General features: G+C 34.9%; 5 protein-coding genes across 5 annotated transcripts; 3 read left to right on the top strand and 2 right to left on the bottom strand.

Moving 5' to 3' along the window:
• The first annotated feature begins 1,916 nt into the window (after nucleotides 1-1,916).
• Nucleotides 1,917-2,231, top strand: LOC125586106. The gene has a single exon (XM_048755917.1). The coding sequence runs from the start codon at nucleotides 1,917-1,919 to the stop codon at nucleotides 2,229-2,231; it is 315 nt and encodes a 104-aa protein (XP_048611874.1).
• A 555-nt stretch (nucleotides 2,232-2,786) lies between these two features.
• On the bottom strand, nucleotides 2,787-5,149 carry LOC106390947 (U-box domain-containing protein 40-like). Its single transcript, XM_013831505.3, has one exon. The coding sequence runs from the start codon at nucleotides 4,854-4,856 to the stop codon at nucleotides 3,192-3,194; it is 1,665 nt and encodes a 554-aa protein (XP_013686959.2). The 5' UTR covers nucleotides 4,857-5,149; the 3' UTR covers nucleotides 2,787-3,191.
• A 9,282-nt stretch (nucleotides 5,150-14,431) lies between these two features.
• LOC106394551 (calcium-dependent protein kinase 32) lies at nucleotides 14,432-15,959 on the bottom strand. Its single transcript, XM_013835121.3, has 2 exons — nucleotides 14,883-15,959; nucleotides 14,432-14,754 (listed from the first exon to the last, which is right to left on the bottom strand). Exons 1-2 carry the CDS (start codon nucleotides 15,066-15,068, stop codon nucleotides 14,590-14,592), a joined length of 351 nt encoding a protein of 116 aa, XP_013690575.2. The 5' UTR covers nucleotides 15,069-15,959; the 3' UTR covers nucleotides 14,432-14,589.
• A 41-nt stretch (nucleotides 15,960-16,000) lies between these two features.
• On the top strand, nucleotides 16,001-22,712 carry LOC106393836 (agamous-like MADS-box protein AGL75). Its single transcript, XM_048754824.1, has one exon. The coding sequence runs from the start codon at nucleotides 21,122-21,124 to the stop codon at nucleotides 22,154-22,156; it is 1,035 nt and encodes a 344-aa protein (XP_048610781.1). The 5' UTR covers nucleotides 16,001-21,121; the 3' UTR covers nucleotides 22,157-22,712.
• Nucleotides 19,037-19,426, top strand: LOC106393837 (heat shock factor protein HSF8-like). The gene has a single exon (XM_013834495.3). It carries the CDS (start codon nucleotides 19,037-19,039, stop codon nucleotides 19,424-19,426), a length of 390 nt encoding a protein of 129 aa, XP_013689949.2.
• Nucleotides 22,713-25,252: the final 2,540 nt, after the last annotated feature.

Below are 25,252 nucleotides of genomic sequence, written 5' to 3'. Positions count from 1 at the left end.
GCCTACACCATTTTCCTTTGTGAAAGGTTCAATTAAGAGTTTATTATCAATTTTAATCTTAGAAGTTTAATATAAAGATAAAGTATGAAGGATAGTAATCCGAAAGTATGATTTCAAACCTAAACTCCAATGATTTTCAAGTGCTAAATATTAAGGATAAAAATTAAAATATTTGTATAGGGAAGAAAGTCAATCAAGCCTCAAGGTCATAAAAAAACAAATAAGGGAATTGTTTTAGTATGTTACACACACTCACTCTTCTAAAACAAAGCCAAAACATCATCCTGAATTGGTAACCAAAAAACGCATGCAGTTTTCTTCTAACTCTATTTCTACTCTCTACACTTTCACATACATCCTCCTATACACTTCACCAATAACATTACAAAGAAACAGATTCATCTAACAAGTTCTCTAGCTATCAAATACATAAACACAACTATGTGGCATCAACTCAACAATGCTCTTTCTTGATCTCCCTGAGTTAAGTTTCTTTATTCTTTTCTTCATTGTCTCTGGGAGACATTTTTGAATCATCTCCATCAATGTTGCTTGACTCAAGCCCGAGTATGTGCTAAAAGACTCAATGATCTTTGGTAAGACTAGCTTGTGGTCTTTCTTCACCCCAAACGTTGAATGAACAGACTCCTCTTTTGCGGTTTCTAGCTCTTGGTAGATCCCCGTGGGGGTATAAACACGAATCTACAAGCCAAAGAAAACACGATCTCTAACACTTCAAACAAGATAGCAAAAGTTTAAGCCGTATGTACTACTTGCCGCCAGATCAGAATGGTTGCCTGAACAAATGGCAAAGTATTAGAGAGGTTCGGAGTGGTCGAGCGAGTATTCTTGATGCACATCTCCCGTTCTGAACTTTCTTGGAATGAGTAATAACTTCAGCCACTACAAATAAAAAGCAAGAAATGATACTCGAGAAATGAGTCCTACCTGGCCAGGACGAGGCATCATGATGCGAAGAATATAACTTTGTATCGCTTCTATGCTTACCATGCGATCTCCTATGTTGTAAGCTGGCTGGAAAACGTTAAGCAGAGTCCAAAATGTTCAGTATCATTCTAATTTTTTTTTTTCTTTTTCTAATTCATCTCCCTGAAGCAAGCAAGGCTTGGCATAGTTAATTAGAACATAAATTATCTCGGATATTAGCCGGTTCACAACTTATTACCCAAACCGAAAACCAAAATAATCGAACCAAGACCAAATGTCCTAAATATCCAAACGGATCCTATATCTCTAGAACCGAAAAAAATGAAAAACTGAAATAAACCGAAATGCCCAGGCCTAAAGCAAATCAAGAAAAGTGTGTTGATAATCTTTTACCTTGGAGAGCAGTAAGAACGGCTTATCGTTGTTCTGTGGAATCCCATTAGCTAGAAATGCCTGCAATGGTGAAAACCAAGTATAAGTACAACATAAACATATGTAAGGTCAAAGGCCTACAGAGAGAAAACCACGAACATGCATCACAAGTGCGTTATGTATGTTAATCCAAAATGCTAGTTTCTCTCTTGATGAGTCAGGTTTCTCGGATCAACACTCCCAGTTGCTTGATCATCAATCTGAGTATAAACCAATGAATACATTCTGAGAGAAAGAACAAGAGGAAACACTCTGATAGCTACTAGGCGGACCTGAAGTTTCGATTCATCAAGTCAAGACCTTTCCTATGGTTTCTATGAATGTGTGACACTTCAATCATTGAGCTATAAGGTCCGCTGAACTCGAACTGATCATCAAAAGAGGAGTTTTTCCTGAAGCTTGGGCTCCACTTATCATACTGTTCTTGAGGTGAAAACCCGCTTGGGGATGAGAAACCGTGGTTTATCGATGGAGGGTCTGCGAGCTTGGAGTATATAATCTTCCTTTTCTTGTTCTATCTCTCTATCTCTATACCAATGGATGAACGTCAAGAGTTTGGTCGTTTAATCCCTCGTCAAATCGTTGCAATGCTGCTCTCCATTTTCGCCATCTACAAAGGACACGACCTGAAATCAGATCCGAACCGTGGAACAAAGACGGGACGCGTTGCATCGGAGTTCAACACGTTAGCGAATATCTGTTTCACGCTGGTGGTCGCCAGAATCACTACAACGTCGGTGGTGATGGAGCGCATACGAAGAACAAGAGAGGATTGCGACGCACACCTTTTGCTTGGCTCCGTCTTACTCTTGCTCTCCCTCGCCCTCTCCGCGTATCTTCGCTGCTGCTGAGTCCTTTTCCTACGTCATGATGATGAGAATCATTTTTCTCTGTGGAACTACGTCGTTTGATGTGGTCATCGTCGCCTACAAAACTCTCTTTCTCGCGTTTTTTCTTTTCTTGGCATTTATGGTTGTTTCATTGGTTGAACCGTTGAACGTGATTTGGTTAAGAACACGTTACAAGGTGTATCCGTCTTTCATATATAAATAACTTACTATGTAAACCATTCTTTCTTCAGAACTAAATCTTCAACATTGGCATCAAAGGTCTGTTCGCTTCATAACGTCTGGCTCCACCTCTATCATCTACCCGAGAATGTATTTCATCATCATTTGATTGTGATTTGTTCTGGCAACTGTATCCTAGAGAGTGCTCATGCATGTTTGGGTGCGTCTGGACCTACACCACTTAGTTCAGAGTCTTCAGACTAATTCCGACAAAATGTCCAACTACGCCCTTTTCATTTTTAAGCTTTCTGTCTCGTCATTCTCATCTCAAGTTTTGGTACTGACTCCTGACTAAACACTATGCTACATGTGATGCAAATAATTACAGAGGCCAAATCAGATTAATACTATCAACTTTATTATTTCGATGGAGAATCAATTCCACCTCTCAAGGAAATAAAAGTCATTACTTTACAACTTTTTTCAATTGTTTCTTTTTTAACTTTTGAAGAAAAGCAAAAGATAATACGAAAATAAGGATGGGATTTAAAAAAAAAGAAGCCACCCAACCAAATTGCCAGAAAATACAAGAATATTCCACCCCAGCCATAAAATTTCACAAAAGAAAAATCTCATCTCCAACTAATTACAACCCTCAAGCCTATTATTTAGAAATTATAAAAAAGTGGGAAAAGAAAAAGCTTAAAATCCGCAATTAAATAAAAATAAAAAATAAAAATAAAAAGCAAAGAAATTACGAGTTAAAAAGACACGTCAAAACTCGGACGAGTTAACTGGTGACTACTCACCGTCGCCACCGAGTCGATGCTGGCTCCGAGTTACACTACCGGAGTTTAACAGCTCTTCCCAATCAATCTCCTCATTCTCCGGCGAAGAATCATCTTCCATTTTAGCTCTCATCACTTCCAAAACCCTCTTCGCCTTCTGCTTCGCTCTCTCCCTCCCACTCCTCTCCACCTTCGTCAGCTCCTCCACCGCGTTCGCCGCCATAGCCAAACCTTTAAACCTCAACCCTCCGTCGTGACTCAGTCCATACAAAACCGCAACACAGCTCTCCCGAGTCGACTCAGTGACCTCCCTCGGCCCTCTCAGAATCCCAACCATACACTCCACAGCTCCCGAGTCAAGCAAAGCGGGTCGACTCACGGGACACGAAGCCATGTTACAGAGAATCAGCAGAACCCTATTCATCGTCTGTCCTAACCTCGCCATGCTCAGAAGCACCTGAACAGCTCCGAGCTTCACGAGCTTCCCTCTGTTGCTCTGCACGAGAGACAGATGATACAGAGCAAGCGCCGAGTCGTGCCGAGTCAACTCAGTCCCGACTCGGATAAGATGAAGCAGCGGCTCCAACGCTCCGAGCACTCCGATCGCCGTCTTGTTCTCGTCTTCCAGAGCCAAACTGAAAACGGCTCCGACGGAGTGCTCCTGCGCTTCCGACGAGCCGCATTTGAGAACGTCGATCAACGGCGGAACGATTCCTGACCGTACGATCTTCACTTTGTTAGATTTCACCAAAGAGAGATTCACAAGAACCGCAGTGGCGTTCACCTGAACCGTTGCGTATCTAGAAACGATGAGTGACCTAAGCGAAGAGATTAGCCTCGCAGTACAGAGACTGATTCTAGAACCTTCGTCGAGCCTCGTGACGCGTCTGATCGAGATCAAAGCCTCTTCAATCTCCGAGATTCGATTGCTCTTTAGCTTCACGAGTAAGGCTTCTTCCTCCGGGCTAGGGTTTGGTTCTAGGGACTCTATTTCTGCAGACGAAGGCGAGGAGAAGCAGCTAGGTCTAGTCGCTAGCTGCAGCGTTCGGCTCGAGGAGGCTACCGACTCGTCGGAGCTCGAGTTGAAGTAGTTAGGTCTCCGGTCAAGCTCCGTCGCGGCGTGGTCGAGTCTCACCGAAGGTTTGTCCTTTATCGCTTGGATTAGCTCCTTCTCCGATATCGAAACCTTCCGGCTCGTCGGCCTGTGATGAGTTTTCTCCATCAACGAGAAAACGAGCTTCTCCGCGGCGGCGTTATCGAGCGGCTTCGGCGGCGGGAAACTCCGGCGGTCGCACCAGCTTAGAATCGCGGATTTCAAGGCGAGGTTGGGTATGACGGTGGAGAAATCCGGCGGCGAGTTTGGGAGTAAGGGGCTTGGAGTGAACCCTAGGGTTTTAGAAGCGATGACGCAAGCTCGTTCGTACGAGTGACCGGAGGAGACGATAACTGGGTCTGCCATTAAGTAACCAGAGATCGGACAGAGGAATTCTGTCGGAATCTCTGTTTTCGACGGCGAAGTGTTGTTGGATTTTGAAGAAGAGGAAGAAGATGGAGATCGGGATAAAGAGATTCTCCATTTGGATTTACCGGGGAGAAATTCTCGTCGGGAAAGGTTGTCGCTTTTGTCGTGGTTTGAGTGGAGAACCATGAGCTTGATGACTGGTCGTTGAATCTCCATTAAAGATTGGGTTTTTCAGAGTGGAGAGAGTAGAATTGTTGTTGAAGAAGAAGAAGACAAGCCATGGAAAAAAAAAACTTAAAGATGAGGTTTTTGTGGGGAGAGAGATTTGACAAAACAGAACAGAGAGATTTTGGGAGGGAAGTTGTGTTGCTTGTTGTTGTTGTTAAACTTGTGGACTTGGTCATGTTGTATCATTATTACGATGCTCATGTTTTTTTAATAATTAATTTTGTGATGTTAAAATTCAAAGATTTTAGCAGGTAAAAGTGAAGATACGTCCTTTGTGAGAGAGTTATTGATTGGAGAATTTGTCTTTGATTGGGCTTTTGGGATTCACATGTGTGTTTTTCAACTGATTTGTATACAGAGCATTTATGATGTTTGTCAACATTATGTAAAATCAGTTATTTATTCATCTATATTTTTCTAAGTAACAATTTAGATTTTTTAAATACTATTTGGTTGACAAAAAAAAATACTATTTGGTTGACAAAAAAAATACTATTTAAGCATAAGAACTTATTTCTAAATCTTCAATAATATCCAACTGATTATTTGGTAACCTAGACTAATAATGTATTGTATCAATCTACAGTAGTAGTACTGCTAGTTAGTAGTAACAAAAACTTGTGTTACAAATATAAAAACCCCTGCTCAGTAAATTTTTTTGTCAACAATCTCATTACTTTTAAAGAGAAGAGGAATCATATTCACAGACACTACAATAGTTAAAGCTACTAATTCCGGGTCAAACTGAGATATATCTAAGACGTTAATGATACGTGATTGTGTGTAAGATGAGCATGCTAAAAATGATGATTTAATTAATTTCTCATGTAGAAGCAATTATGGGTGTTTGCTTTATGCAAAAAAAACACTGTTTTTAACCAAGAACAATACTGTCGTTTTCAGCTTTATGAATGTTCAAAAAGTTTATACTTTTTGGCTTTTTATTTCTGCTTTTTGCCCTTTGTTTCTGGGAATTAATTTTGTTTTCTTCTTCTATGACATTGACATATATTTCTCTAATTTAGTATTTTGTTTACTATTTTCTCCTTTTTAGTATATTTCGACTTAAAGGAACCTTTTTATTCTAAAACAGATAACATTTTCAAGTTTCTATATAAAATTTATTAATAGTTAATGTTATATGACTAATATTATTATACATTATATTTTATTATTGGTTGAATAATAGATAGATAAATAATTAATGATTTTGTATATAAAATATAAAAATATAAATATTTATTGATCTATGTGCATGATTTTTTTTTTTTGTTAGTATCTATGTGCATAATTCTAAAACGTCTTCTGTTAGGAAAACAGAGTAAACATGGAGTTGATCCGAATATGTTATAGCTTTATATATGTTGCCGTTATTGTTGTATAAATCTTTGTTGTCACTGTATGAATTTTTGCCGTAGAATTTTGGTTGTAAGTTTAAAAGATTTAATTACTTACTTTGCTTTATAAAGCGAAGAAGAAAAGAAAATTTTGTAAATTTTAAAAAATATATATTATAATAGTTGAGTTTTTGCTCACTGCTCACTGCGTCACGTCAGCGTTTTGTGGACTCCATTTTTAAAAAATGTGAAAAAGTGTCAAGTCCATGGTTCGAACCCAGGTTATTGAGATATAAACACCAACATTTATACCACTAAGCTAAAAGATACTTTGTACATTGATGGCCGAAACCTAATATATATTTCTGAAGGTCGGAAGCCCTTGGTTCTTCAGCTTCCTTTGAGGGTCGGACCTACAAATGTATTATGAGTTTCATTTTTAAATGAGATTCATCACGTTATATGAAAAAATCTCAAGTTTGCAACAATTATAGTTTTCTCATATTGTAAACTGTTGTCGTTTAACATGAACTTGGGTTCTTTTTATCATTGTCTCAAACAAGTTTGAGTTACAGAGTTGCGCCGTGTGTCTGTTCGTAATCTATTTTTTCACCGGTGAACTCTTCATGTCCCCATCTTAAATCGCTTGATCATAAATGTTCCTGATTTGTAGCCCCTCTGTAAACCCTATATATATGATTATCATCTTTGATGAACCCAATCTGCATCTCCACAAAACTCATTGATTCCTCTTAGCTTTAACCATCTTCTAGAAAATGTTTCTCTCTGCCTCTCCAGTTCCTCAAACCAGCGTCCCAACGTCTGTCGCTCAACCTTCGAGTCTCTCCGTCTTGGTCGTAGTAGTCAGAGCATAGCCTCTGGCTTCCTCCGTTTATGAGATTCCCTGAATTTCAAGAAAGACAGGGAGTTTGTGGGAATCACAGTTCTCTTCCTTAATGAAAAGGTAAGTTAATCTTCGATCTATCACACTTATTTAACATAATTGTTTTAATTGATCTCCTGATTCTTTGTTGAATAATATTATTTGCAGATTCCGTGATTTATGGGTTTACTCCCGTCGGATGTGCTAATCATTACATGCCATCTTTGAAAGCAGATTCCATTGTGAAAGTCGATCGTTTTGAGGTTGCTAGGTGCTCAAGCATGTACAAGATTACTGATCATTCATTCCTCATTTGTTTCATCTCACTAACCATTATCGATGAAGTCATCACGGGTGCTCTTGAGACCAATCTCCAGTCAATTAGATTGTTCGACAATCTCCAAGTGATTGCGAGCACAAACCTAGAACTCTCAGGTATATTATCATATTGCATTTGGGTTTATATTATGTTTCGATATCATAACTGATATTTAAACTCACAGATGAGGTTGGGCAAATCTGTTATGTCCAGGGCTCTGACTTCAGCAAAGAAACAACTCGAGTCGTTATCTGTCTCCTTATTGATCCGTAAGAAACAATCAACACATAATTATGTTTATATTATTGTCTATATTGTGCTAACATCAATAATCAAAAATATTTCATACCCAAGATTTGTGGTCATCTATTTATCTCTCTTACTTATCAATCTAATTTTACACAAATCTTTATTTTACAACTTAAAAGAAACCACAATAACCCAAACAATCAAATCACCAAAAACTAGAATCCCAAAAAAAAAGACGAATCATTAATTATCATCTCTCTTTTTGTCTAATCTTACAAATAAACTTCAAAACAAATACTCTCTCTGTTCCTAAATATAAGATTTTTTAGCTAAAACACACTTATTAAGAAAGTTACTTTTTATCTAAAAAGTATCATTAGAATTTTAAATTAAAAACTATTCAACCAATTACAAAATAAAACTATTAAATTTGATTGGTTACACAGTTTTTGATAAACTTAAAGCTACCTAGAAATCTGAGAACATCCTACATATTGGAACATAAAAACTATTCTAAACATCATATATTTAGGAACAGAGGCAGTATATACCAAACCAATCAACTCAACTAAAACTCAACGACACATACATTGAGCCAGCTAAACAAATACAAACTACACGACCAGTTATTTAACAATTTACAAACTTACTTTCGCAGATGCTTACGAATAAGACTAAGACGACAACCAAGATTAGTGAAATTACCTAAACAAAAGGCAGAGTAAGTTACAAACTCTAATAAATACAACTAACAATGATTTTTGTTTGCATATTACTCATCAAATAAAAGAGAAACAAACACAACCACACCAGGAGATACAAGAGACAATCCCAACAGACACAAAGGCGGCAACAACATCTCCACCTGCTCACTCCTCTTGTCTTATGAAAATAGCTTACATGTTCAATGTCAACAGATTTATGTTATTGTCTTCTTATGAGAAATACATATATTCGTTTAAAACCCATTAAGGTCCAAATACTAATTGTCACTCATTTTATAGTTATTTCTACAAGTCTTCATGTATTTGTTTTAAAGGTCCGGTAAAAGCAACAAGTTTAAAAATAAAAAAAACATATAACCAACATAATAAGAATAAAAAAATTACTTAATACACACAACTTACACAACTAAACCGGAGAAAAAATATCCACAAACAAAAGGTACTCTCAACAACCTTAATATAATTTATGTAATCTCAACTGTACAAGTAACAAATAAAAAAAACAAACAAACAATAAGTCTCAGTGACACAGCAAACAACACCACGAACTATATCAATCACGTTTAGTCTTTCATGAGTGGAGAACAATGCATACACAGTTCATCATCACAACTCTAACCATATAACAATAAAAAACTTGAAAAACAATGGTCAACTCAAAACGTAAAATTCACTGCTACAATAACCCTAATAAATGAGATGAAACAAGAACTCGGTTTACAACTCCGCGCTTGCGCGAAGGCAATGTAACTAGTATTTCTAAAACATGATTAGAAAATATGTTTAAAAAAAATTAGCTATAGAAATATTTTTATAACATTTATAAAGCAACTGCAAATCATATCATCACCTATATGTTGGAATTCTACAATATTTGATTGGTAGCATTCGTTTTGTGGGTACCCTTTAATTTGCAAGAACATAAGCTGTTTATTCTGGTCTCTTCATATCCATCTGTTATCTTAAAATATTTCTTTTAAATATAGTTAACTATGACTAAATGGTCTTAGTTACTACTTACTAGAGGTCTGTCTCTTTGACCCATCAATCTCAGATTTCGGATAGATTTCTAAAATATAATTCAAATAATCTGATTGCAACTTAATTTGATCTATAACATATAATATTAACTTACAGGCTCAAGCTTACCACTTTTGCAATTGGAAATTTATCCTTTTCTTGCATGGGAACCAAATAATGAAATGATAAAAAAAAGGGAGATGGAGTATAGCAGGTAACATTAATAATTGTATTCTTAATAGCTAAGACTCCAGAGAGGTCTATGTATAGGTAGTGTATGTATTTTGAATTTGTGTACGTGTAGTAAATGATGAGATAGATACAATCTTTAGACTTTGATTAGTGGTTTTTAGGCTGGTTATTTCAACTTTTTTTTTGCCTTTTGCCAAAGTTGTTCAGATTCCTTGTGCTTATTTTTCAGTAAAGAAATAAGATGGAGAGACTCTTGTGTTCACACTTCACGTTTACCTTTGTTGGTTTTTTTTGAAAACTAAAAAAAAAAAAAAAAAAAAAAACCAACAAAGGTAATTTTACCTTTGTTGGTTTTGATACATTATTATATATGTGCATTCTAGTTTAGAGGTCAGTGTTGCGTTGAAATAATTTTAACTTAAGTTTCAATTTCAAATGCATCTTTGACAAGCTTTCAAATTCTCAAATTTTGAGATTTTTTTTTACTTTTGTAACAGATTCAAATCCTCAAATTTTAAAAATCTTAATAGTATAAATATTCAAGTTCTCAAAACACTATTTATTTTCCATTTCAGTTTTTTCTAATTATGTAACTTACATATATATAATATAATATTAGTATTAATTTTTATATCATTTAATCTTCATAAATATATTTCGACCAAATATTCAAATATATTTTTACATATATATCATTATTTATACAGAAAATACATAAAATATGTTAAAATTTAAATTAAATTATTTAAAATAAAAATAATATATATAATTTAACCATTGCGTACTCTTTTCTAACTGATGTAGTACTTAAAAAAAAACAAATATTCTGAAACCAAAATATCTATATATAAATATAAATATTATGTAAAATTTTATTGTGTTTTTATTATTTATTAGTGCTTATAATGAATTATTATGAAAATTAAATATTAAGATAAAATATATAAAACGATTTAAAAATAAATTTGAAGTTTTTTTTTTGCTGAAATGTTAAATTTACTTATCAACAAAAGAAAAAAAGTTTACAGTACGTAAGTGTTTGAAAATCAGAAAACAAAACCAACAAAAAAAAAAGTGAAACTACTCATTCCTTCTCATCCAACGAATCATCAGAGTACTACACTTCTCTGCGTCCTTGGAACGTAGCGAGGATGTGCGATTGCGTATAGTATTGTCTATGAACCGCGTGAGCTGTACGGTAAGCGCCAGTGTGTTTCCTGTTGTTCCGTTCCCTCCACACACTATGTATTACAACTTAGAAGGAGAGCCAAAGAAGACATGAGTTAATGTTAGACCTGCGAGGCGATAGCAGCGTTGTAACTGTGATGCCCCGGTCTGGGCTTGGTCTAAGTAGAAGAGAGCTTGTGAGCTCTGTCCAAATCGTGTATGAATAAGGACACGCAAAAAAGAGATGGTCGCGGACTCGTTTGGCTCACCAGACAATCGACATGACTGATGCTCGCTCCATATTTGAAGTTTTTTGATAGAGCAACTCACTCTCAAACCTTCATTTTCATTCTCAAAATAAAGTTTCCTGTGAAAATGCCTTACATAGTTTTTTTTTTAACTAAAAAAATTATCTTTTATGCTTTTACTCAAAACCAAATAAATAATATACCTTACAACCATAATTGTATCTTTTATGCAAATTTAATATTTTTTCATTCTTTCAAAAGACTTTCACAAAATTTAATAAAATAGTTAAATGTTCAGTTTTACATTTATTATTTATCAATAACTTTTATTATTTTTATTAATTTATTTAGAGGTGAAAGAGATAAATTAATCTAAAAACTGTATTAAATCATAAAACAATAGTTTTATAAAAAAAATATTGTACAACTACGATTAATTTGAAAAATACAAAGCATTTATTTTGGTTAGTCACTAATTAGCAAAATAAGAAAGTTTTATTTTGGCAACACTGATGAGTAATAATGCATGTATAAAATATTCCATACAAAGAATATTCTTTTTTATATTAATCATTCGTTGGCGAAAACATCCAAAGGCCGACAACAAAACAAACATTACATTGTCATTTACGGTCCCTAACATTAGTAGGATCAAAATGAGGCGTCCGCCTAGAATCATCTGTATCGCGTATCAATTACATTAAAAGAGCAAATTCATCTGAAAAATCCAAGGATAAAGCCAAAAGGGTCCGCATTTTATGCATTAAATTTGATTCGATTTTTCCATTCGATCTGAAAATCCGGATATCCGTAAAGTTTCGAAGCAAAAAAAATACTATCAATATCCATTAAAAAAAGCAAATCATAAATACTAAAATTTTAAGAACCGGATATCCGCTCACGCTCTGACAGCTATATATATTGGTTAAATGTTAATTTTTCAATGTATGAGTTTATGTAATTGTTATTTTAACGTATGATTTAATATCTTCTATTCACATTAGTTATAAAAGTATTACAATAAAAAAAGAGAAATTTTTTATGATATCTATAACTTTTTCTTAAGTTTTTCTTTCTTATAAATAAATTTTAAAACATATAGTTTGACTGCTTCTTTTATTTTTTTATTTTATATATCATATAAAAATATTTTAAAGAACAAATTTATCTCAATTTTTCTAGATTATTTGTATTAATTAAAACAAAATTATATATCCGTAAATATTCATAAATATTCGCAAATATCTACATATTTTCCGGATATATGTATATTTTCTGAGCAAAGCAAATCGAAAAAATTAATATCTGTATCATACTAATTAAATCAGAAATATCTCCAGAAGGATAATCCATGCGCAGCCCTAGGTCCAATTATGGGTATATGAAAGCAGCTCAATTCTCTTCATCTTGATAAAAATCTAAATAATGTATCCATAAAAATTTAACCTTTATTAGGGTTAAATCTCGATCTAATGAAATAGTTTCTATACGTTTTTATAAAATATTAATAAATACACCTTCAAATAATAATCATTTTCCAAACATAAATTTTGTAGTTGAATTTTTTTATATTCTAAAAAGCACATGAATAATTAATTTTAACATTCTTTTATTGTTATCGTAATTTATTTATAAATTAATTTTAATATATTTTGTTTAGAAATAATTAAATTAATTTTGTAATAAATAATTATCTAAATTTGGTTTTGTATATATTTATGATAAAACATTAATATTTCGTATGAATTATTTAATAAGTTAAATTAATTTAATTTACAAACTATCTCCATTTTGGAATCAATGATTTTATATTTATTATATTTTATTAGAGATGATATAATAAAATATACAAAATGAAATATATTATAGGAAATTAGTTTATGACAATCCGTTTATATTAAAACTAGGTGTTTTCTTGCACCATGTGCAATAAGAATTTTTTTGAATCTAACTTATATTTAGAAATAAATTTTATTAAATATTATAGATTTTACTATTTTCTTACTAATATTTAATATAGATTATATATATATATTAAATCAATTTTTATAAAACTAATAAAAATGATATAACATTGTATAATTATCAAAAATTTAGCCTAAACAATATTTATAAAATTTGTAGGTATATAAAAAACTAATGATCTTACGATTAGATATTTAAATTTTTTAAAAATTGTAGAAAAAAACTTTAGTAGTACAAATTGCATAATTATACAAAAATAATAGTATTTCAAAATTTGAAATGTTATATATGAATATATTTATTTTATAGATGATGTATGATCTATTACCATATTTAAAAAAAGTTTACCAAAAGAAAATATTAATATTAAATGTAATATATAAATTATTACCATATTCTAATAAGTTTGCCAAAAATATAAATCAATATTAAATGAAATTATCCATGTCATATTTTTCCGGAAGCCATGTCATCAATTTCACTAGCCATGTCATATTTGTTATGTGAAATTGATTGTAGAGAGGACATGTGGCAAAATCACTTCAAAAATATAGTCTAGGGGACTAGGGGATAAGTCAGGGAAGCCGACTATAAGCCCGTGAAGGCATCAAACCGTCTTGCAATTAGGGTGGGTCACTGATTGACGGCTATGAGACGGTGCCGGTTTACCTTTTTTCAAGGACAGAAGTAACATAAACATAAAGCCCACTCCTTGACAAAAAAAAACATAATGCCCACTATAAGCCGGTAAATGCAAAATTGATATCGAACCGACTTTGTACTTTGAAAACTAACCGTTGATAAGTGCATCGTTATCCCAAAACCGCTTAAATATCTTTTAATTAATTTTTAATAGTTTTTAAAATGTAAAAGTGAGTTAAGAAACTTAGAAATAGATTTGAACATTTAATTGGTTTATTGCAAGTCTCTTAATTATGGTTCTTAAAAATATCCACTCAAATCAAGCAGCTCAAGGTTTGCGTAGCTTGAGGAAAAAAGTTCAGATATAGGATTTATCTTCCCAAATACAGAACATAACATTTGACGGTTCAGATATAGGATTCATCTTCCCAAATTGTGGATGAGGGAAAAAAGTGAAATTCAATTACCATCTTCGAGAGAGAATGAAGATCTGAAAGCCAGAGAGTGGAGAGGCTTGTTGAAGTAAGGGAAAATCCTCCCAAGTTGGAACACACACAACAACAACAAAAACAATTAAAAACATATGCAGAGAAGAGCAAACAACTATTATAAATACATCCTCTAAGAAAAAGTCTATTATGCATCACATGCAAAATGACTACTTAATACAAATGAAATTAGGGCAAACACCACCAAAATCTCAATATTCATGGCAAAAACCCACGGTTTTCATTTTGTGAGTGCATCATAGAGATTTAGTAGCCTAGCCCTAGTGTAGCATAGTAAATAAGACAACTACAGACAGATTCATAGAAGAGCAAGCAACTGTCTTTATCAATTAAAACACAAATCAAATCAGAATCATCAAATGCGGACATCACCCAAACTCTGTATATACATGGCATGAACCCACAATTTCCATTTTCTGACTGCAGCATAGAGATTAAGTGGCCTAATCCTAGTGTAGCATAGCATTAAGAACAATCGAAAACAGGTCCAAATTTTTCATATGTTCTAATCAAATCATCTTTTGAAGGCAGAGTAGAACCAAAACCAGACTTGATAATTAGCTCAACACCTGAATATTGCTTCACATCAACTACTACTTCCTTCTTCACTTCAAGCTGTTTATCAATCATCTTTCTCAAGAAAGAGGAAATCAGATGAAGAAGAAAAAACACTTACTGGATCAGCACACGAGCTTAAACTAAGACATAGAACATCTATAAACCAAGCTGGAGATAAACAAAGAGCAAAACCGACGAACCTGAACAACTGCCATGATGGTCTTAGTGACAACAGCAGCAGCTCTCTCAGTGTAATGCCCTCTCGCCACAATCCTATCAAACAACTCAACACCTTCACAAAGCTCCATAACCAAATGCACAGCATGCTCATCCTCATAAGTCTCCTTCAAAGTAACAACGTTGGGATGCTCAGGCATATGCCTCATGATCTCGACTTCTCTCCTAACATCCTCTATATCTACAGCTTGTATTTCTGCGAGATCTTGCGTCCTGTTGGATCCGTTAGCACGATAAGCTTGAGAGATTTTATCTTTCCTCCTCCGTTATTGCCGTGGTGGAGACCGTAGTCGATGGAGAAAGGGTTTTGCTTCTTCCTTCCTTTTGTAGGCTTATTGCTATCGTTCTTGGCTAACGATCCCGCCGATCCGCAACAATTACCCATTGATTCAACAATGACGGATCAAATCAGACCGATCGTAGCTCGAGAGATCGAGGGAACTTAATCGGTGAAAAGGTGCTAGCCGGTCTCGTTAATCAGCCTGAAGCTCCGGCTTCTCTTCCGCCATGGATGTGATCGCTTCAATTCTCTCTTTCTTCTCAAAGAGATGAAAGTCCAGAGGGCAACACCTGTCTCAGAATACGTCTCTTGTAGTCCCTAAATAAGAAACGTTTCTTTGCATTTAACCTAATTTTCTTTTTTTTTAATGACATTAACACTAAGAGACGGCCTTAGAAGACCGCGTTATTGATGCTCTTAATCATCCTCATCATATCTTGATCATCCAATTGCAAAATTAAAGGATACAATGACCGTTGAAATAATCTCTATATAGTACTCACGATACAAGCTTAAAGCTAATCTTCATTCGACCAAAGTGAAAGTTTCCTTTTTCTAGTGTCTTTCTCAGAGGTGAATCAAATTCTAGTATGGACCAAAAGGGTTCATAATAATCTGATACGGACCTCCTCTTTTTTTTTTTACATTTTGCATTTAAATTTAATTCAAAAACAAGAGGAAATAACCAAAAAACCTATAGACTCAGACATATTTACAAATCCATGCCATTCTTATCCTACCCAGACCCAGACCCAAATTTCGACCCAAAACCCGACCCAGATTTAAACCCTAATTTTTTATTCTATTGTTTTCTCCATTGATACTTCTTCAATTTTAAAGCAAAGTCAAAATTTTCTTCAATCACCTATGGATTTTCTTTATGTTATCCCAAATTTGATCAACCCATAGTCTTCTTTAATCCATTATGTCTTATTCGAAACCAGATCTCATCATATACATACAAGATTCATAAAAAATAAGAACGAAGAGTATTACTAGTACAACTCCAACTTGTACAACTAGTACAACTAGAAAATGTATAACTTGTACAACTAAATTGAGTATAATCAATATAACTGGTGCAACTAGAACTCGAATTAATAGTACTTTGAAACTAGTATGGTGATATTTAGTTTTTGTTTTCAGTGTATTAATGATATACAAAAAGATGATGTTGAACCAATAATACATATTACTCTACTCTTTCCCACTTGCATCTGTCTAAATACATGTATAACTAGAACAACTAGAACATGTATAATTACTACAACTTTACAATTAATATGATTATATTTGATTTTTGTTTTCAGCGTATGAATGATGTTATAGAAAATGATGATGTATAACCAATGAAAATGTTGGTGTAATCTTCGTGTATGTGTCAAAATTGTGTTATAGAAAGGGATGATGTACCATTTGTACTAGTTGTACCAGTTGTACTATATACGGAGAAAAATCATCTTCATGTTTTTGCTCCCAAAGGCAAAGAAGACAATTGCCGAGCCAGAAAAAAAATTGTAGTTTAAGATCTGGAAGAGTACATTCCAGAAGATAATGCATAAGCCATCACGAGTTTGAAAAGAATGCATAAACATTAATGTTTGATATTTGGACTACAACAATAATAGTTTAACTACAGTAGTACTATTACTAGTTTAATTTTGGCAGCACTTGATTTGCATTTTTCTAGTGCTGGTTGGTAGGTTTCTCGCCCCAATGTTCATTTTCTTGATATGGACATGAAAATAATATAAGAAATAGAGAAATTGTAATCATATCTATATAATTTCCATCATTAGTATATATTTTCATAAACAAGAAGGACTGTTGTGAAGAAGAGAGATGCACAACATCATTAAGATAACAATACATAAAATAATTTTAGAAATAGAAATATAATAATATTTTACAATTTTTTGAAATATTGTTTAATTTTATTTTATAATTATATATTTTTCTTACTAAAAAATCTTCAAATATAATTGTGTACCTAAAAATAATTCTTAATTTTATAGACTTTGATTTAATGTATTTTAACCAAAAAAATAGATAACAGGTTAAACTACACAAAATATTTAGGAATGGTACAACTACTTGATTTAATATTCAACCATAATGTAACATGATGCACGTTTAAAATGTGATGCACAATACAAAATGAAATAACATAGTTGTACTAGTATTCGAGTTGCACCAGTTTGTACATAGTTGTACTAGTTTTTGAGTTGTACCGGTTTGTACATAGTTGTATTTTGGCAGTGAAATCGAAAAAACTAGTAGTACGACATAAATTTTAAACTTACCTCAGTTGTACCACTTCTTTATGTGTACATGTCTTTGCCCCAATAAAACAAAATCATAAATTTTGTTAAAATACATTTCATGTATGTTTTTCGAAAATTATGTGGACAAAGAAGTTAACAAACCTTAAGAGTATAAGGTAGATCATGCAAACTTATGTGATTGTGTTGGATTTGAAAAAAAAAAACAAACCACTAAATTTTCATAAGGAACCTTTCTAAATACTTTCCAATTTAGCCAGTTTATTGATTTTTTCGTATGGAATACCCGAAGGAATATTTAAATTTCAGAACCTACATAGTTGTACTAGTTATACCAGTATCACTAGTCTGGTAAATAAAAAATAGTTTTACGAGTTATACTAGTCAAACATGTATTGTTTGATATATAGTTTTTCCATGATGAATGAAGAAGCACTGGATAGTAATATGCCAAAGTCTATTGATCTATCCAATACTACTTAGAACAATAATATTCAGCAATTTTCCACGCTTAATGATGACAATAAGTGAATTCACACAAGGATAAATTTTAGAATCTGCATAGTTATACTAGTTTTTGAGTTATACGAGTTTATTTAATTACAATTAAGTAAAATTCTCTTCTCTTCTTTTGGTCAAACCGTGCAACATTTATATATATAATGTATGCATCTCCCTTACTACGCTAACTTAGCCGCACCGCTTTTGTCAAGGATGATTAGATGGTTTTATTGTTGTACTTCTCTTCTTTCCTCTTGATCTCATTCTTCTTCTTCTTCTTCTTCTTCTTCTTACGTACGTTAGTAAATGAAAGAAAAGACGACTCGGAGTTGTCGCATCTTATCACCACAGTCGCCGTTCTTCACTATCGGAGAGCCAGACCATCAAACCGGACTGGAGTCGTCATACATTACCGTAGGAGGAGTCGTGCCATCGGAAGCCATCATCGATGCTCTAGCTGGTGATATACAATAATGAAGAGAAGTTTTAACAGTGACCGTTTGAGGGAGGAGCCGTGCCATCTGAAGCCATCATTGATACTCTTGTTGGTGATATGATATACAATGAAGCCGAGCAGTTTTAACGTGGAGAGAAGAAGTACACGAACCGGAGCTGTCCACCAACATGTACCACCGAACAACAATCTCATGCTACCAGAGAAGTAGCTACATCACCGGAGCCAATCGAAGGAAGAAACTGAGCACATCAATGGAGAGGGTCAAAGAGAATGATTAGAAGGTAGGAAGAAGAAACCATGGTTGATAATTTATAAAAAAGAAAAAGAAACTATTATTGATGAGGAAGAAGATGAACGAATGGACCCAAATGTTTGTTGATTGGTTGGTTGGGAAAATAAAAGACAAAAATTCATCAAGGACATAAATATAAATTCAGTTGAATTGGTACATATAGATTAAAATAGGTGGTAAGAGATTATTTTTTAGTCTTTTGGTCCATATCAGATTTTGGTCCCTCAGAGGTTTAGGGTGTCTCCTTCTTCTTTTGTCTTCTTCCCTTTTCTCACGATTCAAAACTAGGGTTTCGATTATGGAAGATGGTTCGCAAACTCTCAACGTCTTCGTTCTACATCCAGTTAAATCAGATTGTGGACGATCGTTCGTCGGATCAGATCATCGTTTGGGACTTGAAAAAGCTTCGCAGCGACATTCTTTCCAAATACTCCTCCGTACTGGGCAGAAACTTGACAGAGTTTATCGCAAAGCTTCGCTCTCATGGCTTTCCAAGTGTCGCCAAGGGTCCTGGGGAGTTGGAGTTCTCACATGATGATTTCGCGAGAAGCCCTCTGATGAAGAAGATGATGGTCAAAGCCTTGTCGGAGAGGATTGAAAAGTTTGATGCTCAGATCAAAGCCATGAAGTGTAGGCTCAAAGCCAAGAAAGCTACCCTCAAAGTTGAGAATCTCTTTCAAAACCTGCGAATCTGATCAACCAAGAAAATTCAAGAAAAGGGCTAGACTTCGTCTCAAAAGTAGAGAGAATCTCTTGCATAGTTTAAGGATCTGATCAAAGTTTCACATCTCTTCTTGTAATGAAATTTATGTTTTTTTTTAGAAACTCGCGGTATATGTGATCAATCAAGAAAATTCAAGAAAAGGCTACACTTTGTCAAAAGTAGAGAATCTCTTGCAAAGTTTAAGGATCTGATTGAAGATTCATCTCTTCTTGTAATGAAATTTACGCGGTATATGTTTTGTAATATCTTGTTCTATGTAATAAGAATAGTATCTCCTCTTTACGTTTACTAGTCTCTTGTGTCTATGTTCTATATACTGTTACTAATCCAAGAAAAAGGTAGAGTTCATCAAAAATAGAGAATCTCTTGCAACGTGTACGGTCTGGTCTGATCAAAGATTTCATCTTTTCTTGAAACTAAATTTCTTAACCTTTTTAGAAACAGTACATGTTTTTGTAACTTCTTGTTCTATGTAATAAGAATAGTAACTCCTCTTTACTTGTAAGGTTTAGTAGTCTCTTGTGTCTATATTTTCATCAATTTGCAAATTCCGTATGTATATACTAATCAAATCAACATGTGGTTTTGTTTTGAAAGAGAGATGTTTCTTTACTTATGCTGTAGATTGTCAATCTTATTTATGGTAACATATTTGAGCAACACTCACAAGCTTCTCTAATTGCTCTTTAATTATAGCATGTCTTGATTAAAAGCAACTTTTCGCTAAGTGTGGTTCGATTTATATCAACTGTGATTAGGCTAAAGTGATCCCTTTTTTTGTCAAGAAAAAAGTGATCCTTGTTTGTTTGTAATGACACAAGTAACCAGCCTTAATAGTGATCCTTGTTGGCATTTTCATAACTCTAGACTTGCACATTACAATTAATAGCTGCACACTACCATCCAAGAAAAGGCTGTAAAGTTTTTAGGGTTAGTCTTCCTTCGGTTAACATTCTTGGGTTTTTAAAATTATCATGTTTATCTAATCCAAACCGGCGTACCCAATTTAGTATGAGAGTGAAAAACACACAATTATGTCGGATAAATTGGGTTAAACCAGAAATCAAATATTTAGTTCTAAACTGAAAATCGGTTTTATAAAAATCAATCGTTTTTGCATTCTCAATCGATATCATAGGAAAATCTAAAACAAATAAAATAAAATCTAAAGCACATGACATTTACCCTTTATTAACGAGGAGAGAGATATAGGTGTAAAAAATCTGAAGTAAGTCTTTCCTTTCTCACAATCCTCAGCGGCTCAATATAGATTATGGAATCATGTTTTTTTAATTGCAGTATGTGAATGCCAAGCGAACTCTTAAAGTTTTGAATAATACAATTAACTATTAAATCTGTAAGGTTGCATTATCCAAAACATCAGAAAATTGGTTTACCCTTTATTAACGAGTAGAGAGATAGAGGTGTAAAAAATCTGAAGTAAATCTTTCCTTTTCTCACAAACCTCAACGGCTAAATAATTTTCTGAAGTAAATCTTTCCTTTTTCGCACCGCACATAAAAGAAAAATCTATAAATATATCATTCACACTCCAACCAATTCACACAGTTTCTCACGCAATTTCATTTGTTTTCTTCTTTCTTCTTCCTGTGCGATAGAAAAGAAAACAACAACTTTTTTCGAGAAATCAACAAGAAAAGCCACCATGCGACCACCTCGTTCTTCCTCTTGTTCCAAGTGCTCTTCTGCTTCTTCTTCAAGTTATTCACTCGCTGCAACGAGTTTGAAAAGCAGACTCTTGACGATATTCAAGAAAGCTCAGGAGCTTACTACTCTCTGTGATATCGAAGCCTGCGTCATTCATTATGGACCTGACGGAGAACTGAGGACATGGCCTGAGAACAGAGACATAGTGAGATCCCTCGCTCTCCGCTACATCCAGTTAGACCAAGCCAAGAGACGCAAGAAAAGCGTCAATCTTTACGAGTTCCTCAACAAGAATAAGGATAAGAAGACGATGCTTAATAAGTTCAAGAAGAGGAATGTTGAAGAACTAAAGTATCCAATCTCTGATCACTACTCTCCCGACCAAATCAACCAACTGATTCACTCCTTGGAACTAAGTTACTCTACTTTGCAAGAACGGCGTCGTTTCCTTGCGGCAAAAGCAAACTTGGAGGATCGTCAACATTCTATGAACCCTAGCCAGTTCACACCGTTACCACAGGAGCTTTATGTTAATGATAAGAACAACACCTTTCAACATCTTTGCGTTTCAGATTACTCGGAGGTACAAGAATCTGCGTTACGTTATCAGTTGATGCCTTATGGTGGTTATGATCAGAACATGTGTATGGGTAACATCAACAACGTTCAACATCCTTGGGTCTCAAACGCACAACCACCAGAGCTACAAGAACCTAATCAACTGATGCAGCATGAGCCATATGGCTTTGATCAGAACATGTGTATGGGTGATACTACCAACAGCTGCAACGTTGTAGATCCTTGTCTCCCAAACATGCTTCCAGATGATTTCTGCTTTGATTTTCAGGACCCTTATGGTGGTAATATGGTCGGTAACCCTAGTTTCTCTCAAGATTTTTTTCCAGACATGACTTCAAGCTATGTTTATGAAGCAGACTACTTCAGGAATCTACTCTACCATCTCTCTAGCTCTAACATTCCTAACGACAACTCTGAGATTTCAAGCAATTTACCTGATGATCACAGAGAGTGAAGCTGTTCATGCATCTGCATGTTTTTATTTTGAAAACGCATATATATAAATGTAACTGCAAAAAAAACAGAAGTTTTGTTCGGTTTAGTACACTATTCATATATGTATGCATGTTCATATCTTTAATGAAAACTCGTAGAAATCAGTGAAACCATTTATTTAGATACATTGTGTCATTGTGATATGTACTTTTCTCGTTGATTGTCACAGCGGACCTTCTTTTTTTCCGAACAGAATTAAATTCCAGAACATTTGCTTCGGATTTATGTTACTTCTTTCCCACTGCTCTATACAACAACCACAACAAAACACCAAGCACAAAACACCAAACAAAGACTACTCATGCTATGTGCCTATTGTTAGAATGGGAGAATTATTGAGAGTTTATTTATGGAGAATGAAGAACATAGAGAGAGAAAGTAGATCTCAAGATGTAAGAGAAAGAAGGAGATAATAGTTTCCTTAATTTAATTGTGGATCTGGGTACAACTATTTAAAAACAAGTGACCTCAGTACACAATATAATAAAATATTTTTTTTCTCTTCTTCTTCTCTTCAATAAACTCGAGCTTATAAAACCCTTATAAAGCCTTATAAAACCTTATAAAGCCTTATAAAAGCTTTATAAAACCTTATAAGTCTGGCAGCTTAATTCTCAAGTCTGGCAGCTTAATTCTCAAGTCTAGCTGCTTAATTCTGCTTCATGTCAACACTCCCCCTCAAGCTTGACCATGTGGAACAAGTCAAGCTTGGAAGCCATGAAGTATTACCTCATTAAAACCTCAACTAGGTAAAACCCTTTGGGAGAAAACCCAAGTCAAGGAAAAAGAGTAGAACACTTCATGAAGGAGAGATCATTGACATGATAGGTCTATGAGTCCCAATTTTGGATGAATGAACTCACATACCTTAGTGCTTGCTGCCTTGGTGAAGATATCAGCTAGCTGATCTTCACTCCTTGTGTAGCACGGCAATATGATCTTCTGCTCCACGGCTTGTCTCACTTTGTGGCAATCTACCTCTATATGTTTGGTCTTTTCATGGAAGACTGAGTTGCTAGCAATGTGTATAGCAGCCTGGTTATCACAATGCATCGTGATTGGCGTTGTAACTTTAATTCCCAAGTCCTTAAGAAGTCCCTTGATCCAAATCAACTCGCTTGTGAGCTTCCTCATAGCTCTATATTCTGCCTCAGCACTTGAACAAGACACCACCTTCTGCTTCTTGCTCTTCCATGTTACCAAATTGCCTCCAATGAAGGTACAATATCCAGTAGTTGATCTCCTATCAACTCGATCTCCTGCCCAATCCGCATCACAGTACCCAACAATCTCAGTGCTTCTATTGCATCCCATCCATACTCCTTGGCCTGGTGCCTCTCTTAGGTACCTGAAAATCCTCTCAACCATGATCCAGTGGTGTACCTTGGGAGCTTGCATGTGTTGGCTTACTTGGTTTACTGCAAAGCATACATCTGGTCGGGTAATGGTAAGATAAATGAGTTTTCCCACCATTCTCCTATAATGCTTTACATCTTCATATGACTTGTCTTCAATCTCCCCCTCACGCATCACTTTGTATCCTTCCTCTAGAGGTGTTTTGGCAGCTCTTCCACCAAGATCTCCAGCCTCATTTAGTAAGTCAAGGGTGTATTTCCTTTGAGATAGAAACAACCCTTCCTTAGACCTACACATCTCGATCCCTAGGAAGTATTTGAGCTCTCCCAAGTCCTTGATATCAAATGAAGCCTTAAGGAACGCTTTGGTCGAGATGATCCCTTCTTTGTCACTGCCTGTGATGATAATGTCATCAACATAGATGAAAATGACAATGATTCCTTGCTGGCTAGTGAAGGTGAATAGGGTATGATCAGCTTCAGACTTAACAAAGCCTCTTCCATTGAGGGTGGTGCTCAACTTATGGTACCAAGCCATTGGAGATTGCTTCAAGCCATAAATTGCCTTCTTTAATCTGAGAACATTTCCTGGCTTCACCATGTTCTCAAGACCAGGAGGTGGTCTCATGTAGACTTTATCCTCCAATTCTCCTTGAAGAAAGGCATTCTTCACATCCATCTGCCATAAATCCCACTCAAGATTGACAGCAAGAGATAAGAGAATCCTTAGAGTGTGAAGCTTGGCCAATGGTGCAAAAGTGTCTAGATAATCTTCACCATACACTTGAGTATATCCCCTTGCAACCAGTCTTGTCTTCTTTCTTTCTGGTTTTCCATTGGCTCCATACTTGATAGTGTAGAGAAGCCGGCTTGTCAATGCCTTCTTTCCTTTTGGAAGTTCAGTCTCAAACCATGTATCATTTTTGATCATGGCTCCCATCTCATCTCCAACAGATTCTCTCCACTCCTTGTGTTGCATAGCTTCTTCATATGTTCTTGGAATGTATTCCTGATCCAATTCACTGATGAAAACTTGATGATCTTCTGGATATTGAGCAAGGGAGCATACTGCACTTATTGGGTGTGCTACAGCTTCAGCATTGAAGTAAACTTATGTGTTGATCCACTGTGAGGGTTTCCTGATCCTTGTACTCCTTCTCAAAAGTTGTATCTGCTCAGATTCTGCTTCATTTCCTTCACTTGGCGCCTCTACTTGAGTCTCAACATCTGATTCTGATGGCATCTCATCTTGATCATGAGCTACAGAGCCCTCTTCAGGTTGAGCTTGTGTAGACTGCTCAACATTTCTACTGCCCCCCTCATGATTAGGATGAGTGCTCTCAACACTATCAGCTGCAGTAGATGATAAATTTTCAGGGACAGGTTCCACACTTGGTAAAGAGGGCATACTGATTCCCAGGCTCTCCATTACTCCCCTAAGGTTATTTGCTCTATCTGAGGCTGATTGAGAAAGATCTTTGAGCTCATCCCAACTCTTTCCATCATAATAGCCTCTTGATTCTGCAAACTTCACATCCCTCGAGACAAGAACCCTTCTTGACTCTGGATCATAGCACTTATACCCCTTCTGAGTTGGAGAGTAACCAATGAACATAGCTTTTGAGCTTTTAGCATCAAGCTTGTTCCTCAGCTCCCCAGGTATCATCACAAAATAGAGGCATCCAAACACACGCAAATGG

The sequence above is a fragment of the Brassica napus genome, chromosome C4 (assembly GCF_020379485.1).
Source record: "Brassica napus cultivar Da-Ae chromosome C4, Da-Ae, whole genome shotgun sequence".
Taxonomy (NCBI): Eukaryota; Viridiplantae; Streptophyta; class Magnoliopsida; order Brassicales; family Brassicaceae; genus Brassica; species Brassica napus.
The sequence above is the reverse complement of the archived record's forward strand: the minus strand, read 5'-3'. Positions and strand labels throughout refer to the sequence as shown.